The following is an 18,426-nucleotide window of genomic DNA, read 5'->3' as shown; positions in this document are numbered from 1 at the left end:
GGAATTTTTACTTTTGATCAATAGAGATCTGGGGGTAAATAAGCTTTGTCCTTCACAATATTACAGACAACAGGGTTGAGCTAAAAGAAGAGCAAAATTCTGGCTGCTGCGCTGGGGTGGATGGGTTCAGGTAAGAATTTTCACATACTCTAGTCTCCCTTTTTATCCTCAACTCTTAACCCCTTCTCTCATTTGCCTGTATCCCTTTCCACTGGGAGAGATGTGACAGTTGGTCAGAGGCTGTTGCTCCTAAAGGACAGTGATTCTTAGCCCTAGCTGCACATTAGACTGACAGGAGGGTCAGGCTGTATCCCAGAGCAGTGTGGGGTGAGACCTCCATCATGGATATTTTAGGCTCCCCAGATGATTCCAGCGTTGTCAACGTCAAGAACCACTGTGGTTGGGCAGCTGTTTTCAGAGTGCATCTGTGCATGACCTCCGTCAGAATCACAGGGTGATTTTTTTAAAAAAATATAATTTCTGAGATTGCACTAACAATTCTTAGGCCTTGAACCTGTAATAAAAGGAAACCAAATCTGGTAGTAAACATGATTTTTGAATTATCCCAAATTGGAATCTGGCAATATCCAGATCTTGGTTTAAATTTTCTAAATATTAAGGAGTAACTAAAGATGAAAAAGTCTTTTATAAACCATAGGTTTAAATATGATTCAGTAACTAGTCGCTATAAAACTCTGGCATGAGTAACTAGTACCTACTCCTTAAAGAGGCTATCAAGTTACCAGAAATCCTTTATGATTTTTAAAGTAATAGCTAACATTTATTAAAATGTTTTACTGTGTGCTAGGCACTGAGCTTTGCACTTGAAATTCACTGTTGTTCCATTTTAAGACAAAAAAAAATGTGGTTCAGAGACATTAAGTAGTTGGCTCAAGAACAAATGGTAAGTAGCATAGACTGAATTGGAAGCTAAATATATATATATATATATAATATATATGCAATTTATTTATTTATTTATTTATTTATTTATTTATTTATTTAATTATAACAAAGCTCCTAAAATTCTGGAACCACCTACTAGAAAAATCTCCCTCTTCCTCTCTACTCCATCTTTATGGTAAAATTAAGAAGAATAAAAAGAAGCTATTAAACAATTGAAAATGCTAACTTGCTTCGCATCATTCTTTTTACGTCCTTTTGGTGTATATACATAAAATATCCAAACACCACTGATGTACTTCAGAAATCCTGAATTTATGTTTCATTTTCATTGCTTAGATTCTTCTCTTATGATGTGTGGTCATTCCTGCACCTGAATAGAAAGCAGCTTTGCTTTCTGTTAATTCTTTGTTTGAGGAGTTACACATCGAAATAAGCAACTCATCATCTCCTGACTTCATTTCCTTAGTATAACTTGTTTCTAGGTTAAAAGTCTGGACATGTGTGTTGGGGCAGTGTGTGTGGACATGGCTGAAGAGAAGTACTATTGGCCTGGAGGAGGGGCCTCCCATGGCTAAAAGACCTCATACAAAGATTGTAAGATCAGGCCCCATATCTGGTCATTGTAACTGTGTGTGTGTTTGTAGAATTAATTTTTTTCCCTTTGTAAAGTCAGCTTTATTGAGGTATAATTTATATACAGTAAAATTCAATAATTATAAGTGTATAATATAACGAATTTTGACAAATATATACAGTTGGAGTTTACATTAATTTAATAAGATTTATTAAAATATAATCCACTACTCTATAATGCATCTGTTTAAAGTTTGATTGTTTTCAGTATATTCACAGACTTGTGCAACCATCATCACAACTAATTCTAAAATATTTTCCTCATGCCCGAAAGAAACCTCATACCCATCAGCAGTCACTTCCTGTTTCTCCTCAAATCTCCTAGCCCTAGGCAACCACTGATCTGTTTCCTGTCTTTGTAGATTGCCTATTCTGGAAGTTTCACATAAATGAGAATCATGTAATATGCGGTCTTTTGTGTTTGGCTTTTTTTTGTGTTTGGTCTTTTGTGTTTAGCATAATGTTTTTAAGATTCATCATGTTGGAACATGTACCAGCAGCACTTCATTCCTTTTTATTGCTGAGTAATATTCCATTGTGTGGCTAGACTACATTTTATTCATCCATTCATCAGTTGATGAATTTGGGTTTTTGCACTTTTTTGGCTGATAGCATTAATTTTTAAAGTGTAAACTTCAAGTAGATATCTTTCTAACCTCATTTTAGCTTCTTTTTCTTCAATATTTAATATACCAGAAGTCTGAAATGGCTTAATTCTCTCTTAACTTCTGAGATAGTCCATTTAAGGCCACCACAATTGGACTTATGGTCATACTAAAATTATTATTTGGAGTTCACTTCTTTTTATAGCTGTGTCATATTGTAGAAAATACTACAGAATTGTAGATATAGAAATGTGTATTTATATAAAATCAGAATATCTTAATATGATTTTAAAAAGTTTTAATAGTTTATTAGAAGGACATTTCTTTTAAAAATGATCTTAATCTATAACTAAGTTTATTTTACTTCAGAAGAGAAATCAAAACTGTACTAATTATGAAATGTCATTGGAAAGTGACAAAATTAATTCAGTGACGTTTACTTTTAAAGGACTGACATTGGTGTTAATGTGACTATGTTCACTAATATAGAATCACCAAGTGGAGTAGCTTCACTTGAAAGTTTGTATCATTGACCCAGAGGGAACTTACACTATTTTAAATCTCTATGCTACTCCCAAATGATAAAAAATCAGTATGTTGACTCTTTTGCAATTGATGACTACACATGTTGCACTTTTTACTTCTCAGACATTATAGAATGAAGCTACTTGAGAAATAGGAAAGTGAAAGTAGAAGTGAGATCATGGCTGTGGTGGAGGCGGACTCCAGCACCAGTGGCAGGCATAATTACTTGTACTTCTGAACTGCTTCTCTTGTGCTTGCCTCCCATTAAGTGGAATTTAATTAACTTATATCTGAATTATGAAGCTCAGTATATGCTAAAGGGTATTTTTAACCTATATTTTATTAGAATTTCCAAATAATTATTTGCTTATATTAATTTTTGTTAAAACACCCAAAGAATGATTTGTTTACACACACACACACACACACACACACACACACACACATATATATATATATATTTTTTTTTAGAATTCCCTCTAGTTTTTTTTTTTTTTTTTCTTAATTTCCAGCATCCCTGGACCCAAACTGAGGTGGTGGAGAATTCATGATGGATGCTTGGAGTGCCAAAAGTCATGGTCGGGAAAGAGTAGTTATCAATGCTAGAACTGCTTCTGGCAGAGCAGGTCTGCTCTGTAGTTTGTAACTTGTTAACGACGTTGGAGTCAGAATGAAGCCATAAGATCCACTAACTTTCGAACATGTTGTGCTGTAACACGTTTAACACATCTCCACTTTGTGGAGATATAATTAATCTATGATAAAGTTCATCTTCTGAGTGTGTACATTTCCATGGATTTTATTCAAGAGTTGTGCAAGCTGTACCATAATCTACTTTTAAAATATTTTTAAATAATTTAAAAACATTTTCATTACTTCAAAAAGAAACTTTGTGCCCTTGACAGTCTGAGCTCATGCCCACCATCAAACTGTTCTCCAGAGTGACTGCTGTGTTTTTATCCCCACCAGTGACATGCCAGGGTTTCAGTTTGCCTCATCTTGGCCTGTGGTTTTAGAGCCTTTCATTTAACAAGAGTAGCACCGGTGTAACTGAAGGAACTCAAAGCCCAGGATGATTTAGACTTTTGACACACCTGATGAATGACCAGGTCAAGACAAAATCAATCTGGAATCAACCACTTCTTTTCCTAGGGTGTATCACATGATCTTAGGCTCCTAATTAGAATAAAAACAAAACCGAAAATCAATCAATAAGATAAATAACAAAAACATGCTTCAACACCAGCTAATTTGGCAGTGATGGAGATTTTTTTTAAAAGTTATTTTTACATCCTTTGATTTGAGTGAAAAATGTATCTAGAACTCTTTAGTAAGATATAGGTAACAGTCAAAAGGGGGTTATTAGAGAATGATTATTGTCTTATTAGAGAATGTTTATTATGAGGGGAACAAAGGCAAGAGGAACCATGGACTGAAAGTAAGATCAATTGTAAATCACTCTCAATTTGGTGAATAACAGTATAGCACATATGTACACACTTCAGGGATAGAAAACTTCCGTGTCAACAGTGAATGTTCATAAATGTCAAATTTGCAGTTCTGGGATCCTATACGTGGAGAACAGACATTTTCTGCTGGTGTAGACTTAAGGAAATAACAAAGGACTGGCATTATTTGAATAGAACTAAATGCAATCTAAGATATTGGAGCTTAATCATCGTGAGTAAAATGTCAACTTTCATCAAGAGTCCCTTTGATTTTCCAAAGAAAGTATCTTGGAATTTGCCCTTTGACAAAACAAATTCTGGAATTAAGAGATATACTGTCCCTTTTATTATGATAATCTGATAATTGCTCCTTGACAAAACAAATTTTAGCATTGAGATATATTGTCCTTTATACTATGATAATCTAATAATATCATGTTATGGTTAGTTGTATTTCATACTGCCCTCTCTCTCCACTCCAAACAAGGTTTATAATATGTAGAACCTATTTAATATTTAAATTAAGAACAAGAAGTACACTTAAAGTATAAGTTAACGTTAATTTTGTGATGTTCCATTAAATTGTAGTACAGCAAGCTGCCCCTAATTACAGTGCTCTTCAAATGGTCTTCTCAAAATGGCTTGTAATTTTGAGTTTTATAAGGTGTCTTGTCATTCATAGTCTGGATTTGTGAACACTTTGGTTAAAAAAGATTCCAAATTGTCAAAGAATGTACTAGAAAATACTACAATGTATGTATTTTATAGAAGCTTATCTTCATACAGTTATATGAATAAGAGCCCCAAACTATGAATATACTTATGGAACACTATTCCAAATAAAAGAGCACTCTCTGATATTTATAGATCTTATTATTTTTTAGGAGAAAATAGTTCATCACTTGGATAACATAAATGGATTATTAGTGCCAGCATATATTATGTAAATATGAAAAAAATACTATCTTGGGGTTATAAGTATAGCTTCTTGAGACACTTTCTTCTTAAATTTCAAATGAGAGTGCTACCTTTCTAATCTTGTTTTCCTCTGTGACCCCTCGAAGATCTACCTTCTTTGTTTTCCATCAAACCTAGTAGGCCTATCCTGATTCCACACCCACATTCATGTTTTTCCTGCCAGACCCTCACTTTCTTGAATCTCTCCATTGTTCTTTAGGACGAAACTTCTTCATAAGGCCATCCATTCCTGCTTTCATTTCCCTCTGACTCCCAAACCAGCCACCTTTTTGGGACTCAAAGATTTCATGCCATTTTACACCCCTCACTGGATTATAAGGTCTTAGTGGGCAAAGGCCATGTCTTATACTTCTTTTGACTTCCCCTGGTATCTAGTGCAATATAATTTAATTTGTAAGTGACCAAAAACTTGTTGAATAAAGATAACTTTTATAATACTGTATTTTTGTAAATATTAAAATAAGTGTGCTTAGTGGATATTTCAGTTAATTAGAAGTTTTTACTTAAAAGAATGGAAGAGAAGAGTTTTTTTTTTTTTTTTTTACCATATTGGGATCATAAGATACAAAGAAAGGATAATTAGAAATTTCAGAGAAAAAATATGGCATATCTATATTTCTTATATTATGTGGTCACAGATTATATTCCTAAATTTACCCTTTAGCCCAAATGGAACAAAGTGGGGTATAGAAAGGTAAAATAATCAACTTGAAATTACTGCACACTCAAATTTGTTAATTCTGTTCCAAGGAAAAGAAACAAATAACAGCTAACTTAACCAGCTAATTGGGTTTGCTCTTAGAGTGAAATGAAAGGCTGGAGAAACAAATTTGGGATATCCCCTAGGTAGTAAGGTAGTAGGAACTGCCAGAGAGTCTCTTCAAAATGTACGACCTTTGGTATCAATAAATATCTATTCTTTTATTCCTTATGGCAGTTTTCTTAAAATTCAGAATCCTGGGAGAGAGGTCCTGCTGGCCTTGTGTGGGTCAAGTACTACACTATGGGTCAAGATCAAGGAATCTTGATCAATAGTCCTACCAACTGTCTACCCATAAACATGACCCAAGTCCCCCAAGGGAAGCTGGAAACCATTGCAAAAGGAGGAAAAATAAAGATTAGTCTATTTGTGAAGTCACCTTGCATATATAATCTCAGAGAATTAGCACCTAAGGAATAAAGGAAACTAGGAGAAAGGCACTCATTATACTGATAGAAAACAAGAAATCACAAAATGGTATTTTCCACCATGTTTTGTTGAGACTACATGTATATCAAACGATGAGACAATTAAAGGTCAGAAGCTGTTAGCCAACTCTATAAAAACTTGTCTTTCTAGTCAGAGTTGATATAAACGGGAGCTTTGTATTTCAAAGGTTGTTCTCCCAAATATTTACTGTGAGAAGAATTCTCTGGCTCTTGTCCTATGTGTTGAAATGTCACCCAAGGCAAGGCAAAGTAAATCAAGGCCAAGGTATTTTATGTATAAAGGCATTTCTGTCTACTTAGGTCTGCAAACTGGCAGGGGAGATACTCCTCACCCATTCACAACCCCCACCCTCCAGAAAATACTGACTTTCTTCATGATTCTGGTGCTTTGCCTATGTAATTGTGTGCTTTTCTTGAAGTGCTATAATTTGAAGATTTAAATGAAGGACAGTCTCATATGCATTTGTTCTTATACAGCCTTTTAGTCTTTTTAGATGTTTGGCCATTGCTATCATATATTATTTAGTTTAGGAAATCAAGATTATATTTTCTTTAAAAGGGATTTTGAACAAGAAAAATTACAAAGTACCAAATTGTCATTAGAAGGACCAGAATTACATTGCTTGCTTTTACAGCACAGTAAGTACTAGAGGGAGTTAATTTCTGATGAAGGGACATATCTAATTATTTCAAAGAATTTAGACATTTGGAAGTTTGTAGTATTCTGTCTACTAACACAATCTTTTGGTCTAAGAGACTGGCTTTTAGACTCTACAGTTTTATGTACAAATTGTAACATCTTCCAGTTTTCAGTTACGAAATACTGAAAGTTGATTTATACAAAGGCCTGTGGCAGGTGGTGAAGTGATTTCTGCCTAGTGTTCTGAATGTCCAAGTGAAGAAATTCACTGAACCCCAGATAAATTGATGGATGTAACTGTATTCTCTTAAGGTAACCAAATGTTCCATTATCTAATTAGGGATGTGCATGAATGGATGGATGATGATTTCCACTGTTGTTAGCTATTATCTGATGAAATCACAGCCAAGGGAATGGCTTAGAAAAATCTGTGGTCAAAGAAGACTCTGTCGAAACTAATTGTAAACCTGACATAGTGCAGAGACATAGGAGGTATGGATTAAGTGGGAAGACTTGTTGGGAGATCAAGGCTTGGGCCTCCAAATCCATTGCCATGTAAACTGTTTTTGAACTCTGAAAGTAGTATTTTCAAATTCTTTTAAAATATCATTTTGATACCACAACTTAGTAAAAGTTAAAACCAAAAAAGACAAATATCACTTATCAATTTAAATCCTTCCCTTTTCCCCCAAAGAGGCTGAGATAATCAAAATAGTGCATGAACCAAGGATGATTTAATGCAATAATTCAAGGATGGTTCAATAGTAGAAAATACAGATTTTATTACATTAAAAGTTATATGGAAAAAATCTTAATCATCTTCTGCGCCAGAAATGCATTTGATAAAATATAGTAAGCATTCTTTATAAGAATACTCAAAAATAGAGACATATAAATGTTTTCTTAACTTTGTGAAATAAATTGATCTAAGCCCCAGAGACAGAAGCTTGGCATTTGATAGTGTTCCAACTAAGTTAGGAACCAAAGACATAAACCTTACCTATTATTTAACATTATTCTTTATACCCTGTTCGATGCAAAGGCAAAAGAAGGAAATCTGAAGTATAAATATTCAAAATAAAAATGTAAAACTATCACTGTTTGTAGATGATTGTGTAGCTTTATTGTATTATATATTGTATATACTCAAGAGAATCATCCAAAAATCTACAGCAAACAAGAGAATTTAGTAAGGTAGTGGGACACAAAATTAACATATAGACATCAATAACTTTTACATACACAAAGAAATAACCCCAATTATAATATTAGCAAAAAGAATAGAATACTTAAAAAGAAATGTTAGGGAAAATTTTAACATTAAGAACACAATAGTAGACTTAAACAAATGCAAAGGCACACTATGTTTTTGATAGAAAGATTCAACATCATAAAAGGATCAAATTGCCTTAAATCCACTTACAAATTTAACTCACGGAACAGTTAAATTTGTAATTAAACTAATGTGGAAATGGTGAGTGAATAGAGAGATCAATGGACCAGAATGGAAAATTCAGAAATACACCTATGTATATATACCCGAGAATTAGATAGGAATTACAAATGACTTTTCATCTATGAAAGGAACACAACATTCAAGGAATGCTGAAAAATACACTATAAATCTATACTCAAATACTGTTTTACAGTTACCATGCCAGCAAAAACCCAAAAGTTTTATGACACATCCCATATTGCTGGGGAAAATATAAATTGGTTTAATCCCTTGAAGCCAATTTCATAATGCTGGTTACAATTACAGTGTACATGCCTTTTGACTCAGCAGTTCCTCTTTTGGGTTTTACCTAACAGATATGCATATATGCAGAAAGATATATGTATATGTAAGGTTATTCACTGCAGTGTTTTCATTGTAAGTCACAGGGAGCTGGTTGAATTAAGAGAAAGTCCTATACTGAAACATAGTGCAGCATGAAGAAGAAAATAAGGAAGGTCGCTGTGCATTGATGGTAAAGATCTTCAGGATATTTGTCAAGTGAAAAAAAAAGCAAGACATATACAAATATATGTGTGTGTGTGTATATATATATATAATGTATGTATATCATACTATTTTTCTGTGTAAAAAATAGAGGAAATCTATATTTGAGTTAGCAATATATGCATAAGCAAACTCTGGAAGAATGTAAAGGAAACCAGAAGCATTGTTTTCCTGAGGAGGATATGGGAGTTAGGTGGGAAATAGATAGGTGTGGGCTGTATAGCTTTCAGCCTTCTTTTTCATTTTTGAACTAGATGATAGCTAATAAACTAGATAATATATTATAATATATTATGATATATATATTATATATCATATAGCAATAGCCAAACACCTAAAGAGACTAAAAGGCTGTGTATTGTTTGCCTATTCGGTAAATAAACAAGTGTGTAGCCATCTGGTGAGATACTTTATGCTTATTAAGAAAAAAAGACTAAGGATGCTGTCTATATATTGATAGGGAAAAATCTTGGGGATGTTACGTGCATGCGACAAGGTCTGGAATAGAATGTACAATATGCTACTTTTTGTTGAAAAAGAGGAAAATCTAAGAACATTTGCTTGGTTTTCCTTGTATATTCATGAAGAAAATCTGGAAGGATACTCAAATTGGTGGACATTGTCATATGCTGCCAATTCCTGTCCAGACTCCCTCTGTGAATGAGATATTCCTTGCCCCAGCTGCTAAGAGTACTGCCAGCAGGGTGCCTTCAGTTGACAGCCCTAAGGGAATGACTGACTCCTTTGAAGGGAGTCCCCTCACCTAAGGTCACGCCCTCTTCCTGGATGGCCTGAATCTGGTGAATGATCAACATGGGGATATGATGGGTCAACTCTCCATGCCTAACTCAGGGCAACTCTGAAGGGTCATCTCAGCTTTAGAAGTTCCCTTTCTAGGTGCACCTGGATGGCTCAGTGGTTGAGCGTCTGCCTTTTGGCTCAGGTCATGATTCTTGAGTCCTGGGATCGAGTTCCGCATTGAGCTCCCTGCAGGAGTCTGCTTCTCCCTCTGCCTTTGTCTCTGCCTCTCAATCTGTGTCTCTCATGAATAAATAAATAAAATCTTAAACAAAAGTTCTGTTTCTTGACACTACATGTCAGCTTACCTTTTTCCTCTCCTGCCTGTTATAAAAAACCTCCTTCTTACAAGAGTCTGCTTCCTGGGGAAGCCAACATGTGACAAGAAACCAAACTTGGTGAGTGGGGACAGTTTTCACTCTGTGCCTTTTTATAATTAAAAAAAATTTTTTTTGAACCATGTGGATGTATTCCCTACTCAAATCATCAGTAAAAATTTTAAAGTTACTTGTTATGTCAGTGATATTTAATGCTTTTCCATGTGTATTTTTAGAGAAGCTTTTCATGATTTAATTTAGGAGGAGATATTTTTAATCCAAAATACTGTGCCCTACCATGCTCTAAATATGCTTTTCTTCTTTTTGTTTTTGCTTAGGACCTATAGAGGAATACCTCACGATCTTACCTTACGATGGAATTTAAAAAGTCACCTGATGGTGGATGGGGCTGGGTGATTGTGCTTGTCTCCTTTTTCACTCAGTTTTTGTGTTATGGATCACCATTGGCTGTTGGAGTCCTGTACATAGAATGGCTGGACACCTTTGGTGAAGGGAAAGGAAAAACAGCCTGGGTCGGATCTCTTGCAAGTGGAGTTGGCTTGCTTGCAAGTAAGTGGATATATTTATGCTTCTTCTCACCCCTTTATCATTTAATTAGATTTGTTGCATAACTAATGTTGTGCAAGGCATAGGAGGATATTTTTTAAGTATAACATATTTCCCTGCCTTCGTTGAGATCATGGTCCCTTTCTCTATAATAAATCTGTGTGAAAATACAGAGTTCCATGAGATCTTCATTCATTTATTTATTCATTTTTTTGCTATTATGTGCCAGGCAGTGTGCTAGATGCTGGATATTAAAAAGATGAACAGTAAACACATTGTTTCCGTCCTTAAGAGACTCACAGTTTAGTGAAAGACACACATCAGAAAGAATGACACAGGGAGATGAAGACATAGATCCAAGCATGTCCAGTGAATGATGGTGACCAAAGGACTGTTTGATGTTAAGCAGTCCTGTAAGCAGTTCCTGTATGATTCAAAATTACTCCTCTCAGATTTAGGTACACTGTGATCAAATTGTATGAACATCATTTGTGTCACCTTCATAAGAAAGTCCCATTTCACACTGGTGACGTTGGTCAGAATTTTAATATAGTATTATATATGATACAGATGTGAGGTATTTTGTCTCCAAAAGACTTCTCATAATGTCTCCAAAAGTAATGTTCTTCATAAATATTTATATATAATAGTGACTCCTGTCATCTTTAGAAAGAACAGTGGAGGGTTTTTGTTTACCTTTAAAGGATAAAAATCATATGGCACTTTAGTTTCTGAAGTAATAGTTTGAACTCTGCAGCAATATTTAGTGGTCATCTAATTTACTTGGAACTATTTAAGCACAGATGTGCTAAAATGGTTTGGGATCAGTAGCCCTGGGGTCTCTTTCTGTGTGCTATGACATGGTTCATGAGTAAATCACAATCTCTATTCTGTGGGTATATAAGGAGAAAATAAGGACATTGAATGTGGTGCTTTGTAAAGTAATTTTCAGCTTTGAAATGATTTCATGAAAACAAAATGCATTAGCCATACCTCCTCCTGAATATCACTAAAGAGAATTTCTTTAAACAAAACAAAACATTTGCTTCCAACTAATGTATTACCTTGTTTAAATTAAAAGCAAGACTTGAAAAACAATGCTGGATCATCTGGCCATGCCAGATAAGATAACTAAACATAACTAAACAAATGAAAATAATACTATCATTATGAACTTATGAGAAACAGGAAGAGTTTGCTCAAGATTTTTTGAAAGAGTTTTTCAAAATGTGGATTGTTTGCAACGCTGTCAAAGTACAAATGGATGATATGTGATTTGTTAATATAGGGGTTTGCAAGTATTGATTTCTAGAAAATGATCTGGTATGAGGAGGACAGAATTTTTTGATGTTCTCCAATTAGTTACATTTCTATTACCGAATACTAAGTAAAACAAAAGTGTCATTACTTTGTCTTCCAGCAGGGGTCAAGGGTAATGGAAATGATGTCTCAGCACACACTCAGAGAACAAATTTTTTCACTAAGTCTGTCCAGGTAGAAGTTGAGGGTTCAGAGAAGCTGAGAGCTCTTTAGGGATGGCTGGGGCAGAACTCAGGCTGAGACTCTGAACTGCAGCTCTACACGTTCCCCAAGCTCCCTCTGCTTCAAGGGTCATGAGTGGGCCCCTTAGCTTTTAGGAGGTCCAGCTACATAATTTGCAGGCTCCAGTACAAGATAAAATGCAAGACCTCTTGTTAAGAATTGTAAGACAGCAACAGCAGAGCAGTAAATCAAGTGCATGACCCTTCTAAGAGCTGTGCTCTGTGAGGCCAGAGTAGGCTTAAGCCTACAAAGCCAGGCTTGCTTGTAGGAGCTGTGGAAATAGAGCATCCCTCCAATGTTCAGGGGAGAGAACAAGTATTGGGGTGGGGAGGGAGCATTGGATTGAAGTCAATGGCTAGTTCAAATCCTGATGCTAAGACTACTTAGCTGAGATACCTTGTGTAAGTCCCACTTCACTTCACCTCAGGGTCATTAGCTAGATTAGGAGGCACTTGGACCAGCTGGTCATACCCTTTGAAAGTGAACATGGAATAAAGAGACCAGAGTGTTTATGAATGAGGGAGTGGTAGGAAAAATATAATGGCTGAAGAGTGACCCCTGATAGGTGTGTATATGTGCCCAGGTGTGAGCACTTTAGTTGATATTCACTGAACATGCATGATATTGGCCTCCCCGTCTCTTCATAACATAAATTAAAGGACAAGCCTGGAAACCATGCTAGTGAAGTATTAGCAAGAGGTGTCTAACAGCATGTGAACCATGTCAGCCCTTTGTTAACAACTTTGTTGTACAGAGAAACAAACACATTAGTACTACCTTGAAAATGGGAAAAGTATAGCTTATTTTGGTGACCCAAATGGTTATCAGCAGTTCCTAACCAGGGAGGTAGCTAGAATCATCTATAGAAATGGTTTAGCATATAAAGGCCTTTATTCGACCCCCAGACATTCTAATTCAGTCAGTCTATGATAGGGCCCACATATGTGAATTTTTATAACCTGAGAAGTGATTTTCAGATGGGAACTACCACTGGCTTAAACCCTCTTAACTTAGATTTCAATCTTGCAGTTTTCGATAATTCTCTAATGTATGATTTGCCTTCACTTATTTGTAAAGGGAGCTACTGTAGGGTTTCTGCTTGGTTGTAGCAGTGCATATGCCATGTAAAACATGAAAAATAGTGCCAACTGATTCTGATTTGGTGAAAAAAACACACATAAATGGACTTCTTTGCATGTTTTTTGATAAAAAATATAATTTATATTTGTGTATATATAGTTATATTCATACTTTTTTGGGATAAAGATGGACTTTACATATATACATACATATATGCACACATATATATGTATGTGTGTATATGTGTGTTTGTGTATATTTACTCTTAAATTCAGGAGTATATATGAATTACTCAAGTTTGTCTAAAAAAGCACTTTCCTACCTATCAGTGCAGTGGGGTGGAGATGGGGGGTGAGGATGGGTGTATTCATTTTAACTAGCTCCCCAGATGATTATGATGCAGGTAGGCCATAATATTTCTAGTACATGAGTTATTGTCTTTACTCAGTTTTGTCCAGAGAAGACATAGTAGGTCTCTTCTACAATACAGCTCTTCTACAGTCCAGCTCCTGGGGCTTTATAACTGAGGTAGACCCAGAAGAATAAGTACCTCTGCTAAGCAGCTTACATTTGCCTGTCCCTCCAGTTCACTAAGAGCCCCTTCTGTGCCTGGCTCAATACCAGCCACTTTCACATACTTGATCTTAATTGATCCTCCCAACAATGCCCTGAAGTAGGCATTATTGTCCTTAAGTTTTAGGGGCCAAGATGCCCACATGAAGATGAAGCCCAAGATAAAGTCCATTCTCTAAGAGGAATAGTGACACCCAAGCTCCAGTTTCTCTAACCCATTAAGCCTGTTTCTTCATTTTTAAATTGGGGACAATAAAAGTACTACCTAATATGATTGTTGTATAGAATAATTGAGATGGTGCTTGGTATATGGTGAGTGCTCCACAAACATTAGCTATTTGAGAACAAGAATCAGCCACAATAAAGTAAAATCACTTTCCCAAGCAGTTCCAACCAAACTGTGGAATCTGCAAAAGAAAGGGACCCTTCAGAATGAATGACAAAGATATTTCTGGGGCGATGGGCTGAAGGGAGAACTAGAACTTGGTAAGATTGTCCCCAAGCATCTCAAAGTTTAAGGCCCACCCCTTTTCTCTGGCAAAATTAGACTTGGACAGTAGCTCACAGTAGCACAGTAGAACAATGCAAGACATGTACTTCTTTACATTCTTCATAATCTTAATTTTTCATTCCTTCTCTTTGAAACTTGAATAATTGAGGAGAAAATACTTCTTCCTCTTGTCTGAATTATTTGCTTGTCCAGGTGATCCTTGGGATAAATAATGCTGGGAATTTGGGTTACACATAGTAAGTGAGCTCACTTCCATTACATACATCCATAGAGTCTCCTCTGTGCTCGTGATTCCAAGACAGAAGACATTTTTTGTGCTTATAAGAGATTTTAGTTTCAGGGAGGAGACAGAAAAAAAGCTTACTAATTTGAGACTTCAAAAATGCAAGGGCAAAGCAGTGTCTGGAGTTTTATATAGATTGGTTGTGAGGTGGGCCAGATGGGAGGATGGGCTGTACATGGTGGACCGTTGAAGGAGAAAGCCATCCATATGGATTCCCTCTATGCAGATTCTTGGAGCCTGCACTGCTCTGATGCATTCTGGTAGAATAAATCTGGTTGCAGAAGGAAGCAGTGCATTGGGAGATGTGATGGTCAATGTTAACCTGGTTAGGCTGTATTTCCCTAGTTAGTCAAGCAATAGTGTGTTTCTGTAAAGGTATTCTATAGATGTGCTCAAAGTCCATAATCAACTGACTTTAAGGAAGGGAGACTATTCTAGATAATTTGGGTGAATGTCTCAGCACCCAAATTTTAATGGATTGAAACATCAATCCATTAAAAAGATTTAGGAACAGAAATGATTTTTTCCAGAAGAAGAAATACCATCTTTGAATGATAGCTTCCACCTTTGCCAAAGAGTTCCAACCTGTCCTCCCTGATGGCCTGCCCTAGGGGTTTCGTACTTGCCCAGCCAGGTCTCACAATTGCATAAGCCAGTTCTTTGCAATAAATCTCTCTTCACACGTATCTTCTGGTTCTGTTTCTCTGCCTGAAACGTGACTGATGGAGGAGAGATGAACTTAACTCAAGGAGGATCATGGCTCTGCATTGGTTTCAGATGAGCTAAAGTGCTTCTTGGTTAGACGTCATTTTTCAAATTTAAGAAGGGTGAGGCCGTTTTTCAGACAACAGAGTTGCTGAAACAGCAGGGAGACCTTTTGTTCTGTATTTTTGTACTCTAAGCAGATTTAACAGTCTCTCCTCCCTTTTCTCCTTAATTCCTCCACAGACCTGCAGATTGATAATGAGTCAGTAAATCTATCCTCAGATTAATATAGTAAGTCAGTATAGCCATTTGGGCTTGCTGAATGAGTTGTGACTGCTGACAGAGTAGCATTTGAGGATTATCTGGATGATTTTATTCCCAAGCTCTGTTAACTCCTTCAAGTAGGACTGAATTTCTGCCTCCTACAAGAATTCTGTTGCACTGGCTAGTTCCCAGTATGCTAGGCATTTCCAGGATTGGTGAGAATAACTCTGGATTTTTGAATTAGCTTTCTGTACTCTCTGTATATCACCAAACCAATCAACAAGCAAGGCAGTCACTCTGCACGAGATCAAGGATTTGATTGGGTTTGGCTCCTTAGTGCCTTTCTTTTCCTTTAGGGAGATGAATTTGAATTTCTGGTCTCAGCAGGAACAACGGGTGAGAAACCTCTAAAAACTTGCTGGGCTGCCTGCATTGTGGGTAGAGGGATAAGTCTCTCATGACCCAGTCATCTGCTCTATTAGGAAATTCTTGCTATGCTACAGTTAATACAGCATGGTTACTGCTCTATTTTATTTCTCACTCTATTTATGAGTCAGCCTATTTATGGCTTCAGTGCTGTAGGCCTGGCCATCCTACCACTCTTAGGATTCTGAAACTGTTTAGGAGAGCTAAGTGTATGGAAGTTGATTTATTTCCCAAAGGGCATGATTTCTTTCCCAAAGCTATCTTATAATAATGAGAAAGTGGAAAACCACATTGTGTTTCTATTTCCTCCATTTAGCATTTTCATCCCTTTTGTTGATAAAACCATACTTTATGGCCCAGTGCAAGGCTCAGTTTTTTGGCCCAAGGTGCTCTCTCTTTTCTGAAATCCCAAAACATATGAAACCTTTCTTTGGGTGCCTCTTGTCTGTGACTTTGGATTTTAATTTAACTCTTGTGTGTTTATTTTGTCTTCTGGTGTAGGTCTTGGATTGTGTGTATTTCTCTCTGTGTCTTCTATCATAATATAAGACTCCAGTGCTGTGCTGTCCAGCACAGCAGTCACCAGCCACATGTGGTTATTGAGCATTTGAAATGTGACTAGTTCAAGCTGAGATGTGCTATAAGTGTAACAAATTCACACTGGATTTCAAAGCTTACCACAAAACAAAAGAATATAAATGTCTCATTAATGATACTGAAATGATAATGTTTTAGATGTATTGGATCAGATAAAATGTATTACTAAAATTAATTTTGCCTCTTTTTACTTTTCTAACGTGCCTACTAGGTAGTTTAGAATTCCATATGTGGCTCATATGTGTGACTTCTTGTATTTCTAATGTGTAGTGTTACTCCAGTGGACACTTGTTAAATAGTGAAGGAATGACAGTGGTCAAATGTTTAGTCTTTTGTTTGATTGATGCAGACTTAAATATAATATTACTAACATACTTTTAAATTTTAAGAAGAGGATTCTTCTTCCGTGCTAATTTTAACAGCCAGCAAAACTTTAGCTCTGTTATTTCTTCCTAAATTACCCTGAGGGCTGAAGCAAACAATTTCATCACTTACTTGGAGATCATTCTGACTTCCTTATAACAACCCATTCTTCTCATTTTCTTAATTCACCCATGATCACAACAACAAAACAATTTTTCAGTTAGAATTTTCATTTTCATTTCCCTTTTTATTCCCCTCATTGCTGAAAATTACCTCAATAAGCACAAAATGAAGCAAAAAATATAAAGCAATTTGTTAATAGTCATCTGCAAATCCGATTGATTGAGGTAATCCCATCCTTATCTTCCTTTCTTTCTTTGCTCCTGACTTTGGTTTGTAGGGCTACTCCCTGGGCTCTTACTTTTTTTTGAGTGAATGTGTCTCCGTTGTGCCAATAATGTTGCCAGGAGAATAGAATATCTTTAAGAGCCCTGACTCTCATTTGTGAGGAAGGTTAGAGCTGTTCACCTGTCAGTGCCCCACACTGCCATCTCCATCCTTAGACCATTCTTCTGTGCTGACTGCCAGCTCTGCTACTTAACAGGTAGCCAAGGACTTTCAGTTCAACCAATCCGTCAGTATTAATCTCCCAAACAGAATGTAGTAATGGTAATAATGGCTACCAAACACCATATACATACAACTGTAGTTCCAAGAAACATTTTCACTGAAGGTAAAATGATTATAAAGGCACTGATATCCTGTGTGTGTGTGTGTGTGTATAAGGTTCCTATTATCTTCTTACTATCTTACATTTATTTTATTCTCAAGTCCTATCTTTCTCACTATTTCCTTATTAAAATCCTTCTTCCTCTTGAAAGAAATGGCAGCAATAATAGATGGTTGTTACATTTTTAAAAAGACTTTATTTGTTAAAAAAAAAAAAAAAAACTGGCACCAGATGAAGCTTTCTGTCTTCCTTTCTGTCTAAAATTTCACAGCTTTCAAGAAGTAGAATCACTGGCTCATATTATGAGTTAACTAACTCTTGTTCCAAAGACCCCTTCTGCAAAGTATGAGACCTGAAGCATTATAAGAAATCTCCTCTGAGAGTCGTCTTTTTATTGAATTTATCTCTTGAAACTGATCCAGTACTGAGGAGTACTCTATGGTTTCTCGTCTTGGAAAAGTTGCCTGAAATTGCTAGAACTAATAAGCATGTATATGTGTTATGTCTTGCAGATGTGACTTAATGGTCAATTCCAGTTATACTTTGCCCTAATTGTTATTGATGAAATATGAGGCCGCTGTGGTCTAAATCTACGTAAATAGAATCTAGAGATACTTTAGTTCTGAGGATGAGAATAAAATAGTTTGCTTTGAAATTTTAAACACCAAAACGAGCATGAATGTACATTTTCATCTGCCATCAATTCACAGAACTACTTAAACTG

General features: G+C 35.9%; 1 protein-coding gene across 7 annotated transcripts in view; it reads left to right on the top strand.

Moving 5' to 3' along the window:
- Positions 1-18,426, top strand: part of SLC16A9 (solute carrier family 16 member 9) — a 58,886-nt gene that overhangs the window by 18,277 nt on the left and 22,183 nt on the right. For all 7 annotated transcript variants that reach the window (XM_049108951.1, XM_025434603.3, XM_049108950.1 and 4 more), the window contains one exon: positions 10,400-10,631. In XM_049108951.1, the coding sequence (XP_048964908.1) occupies positions 10,436-10,631 (196 nt within the window). In that variant the 5' untranslated portion in view covers positions 10,400-10,435. The remainder of the gene's footprint in view (positions 1-10,399; positions 10,632-18,426) is intronic.

Source organism: Canis lupus, chromosome 4 (assembly GCF_003254725.2).
Source record: "Canis lupus dingo isolate Sandy chromosome 4, ASM325472v2, whole genome shotgun sequence".
Taxonomy (NCBI): domain Eukaryota; kingdom Metazoa; phylum Chordata; class Mammalia; order Carnivora; family Canidae; genus Canis; species Canis lupus.
Note: the sequence above shows the minus strand (reverse complement) of the source record. Positions and strands in the feature narration are given on the sequence as shown.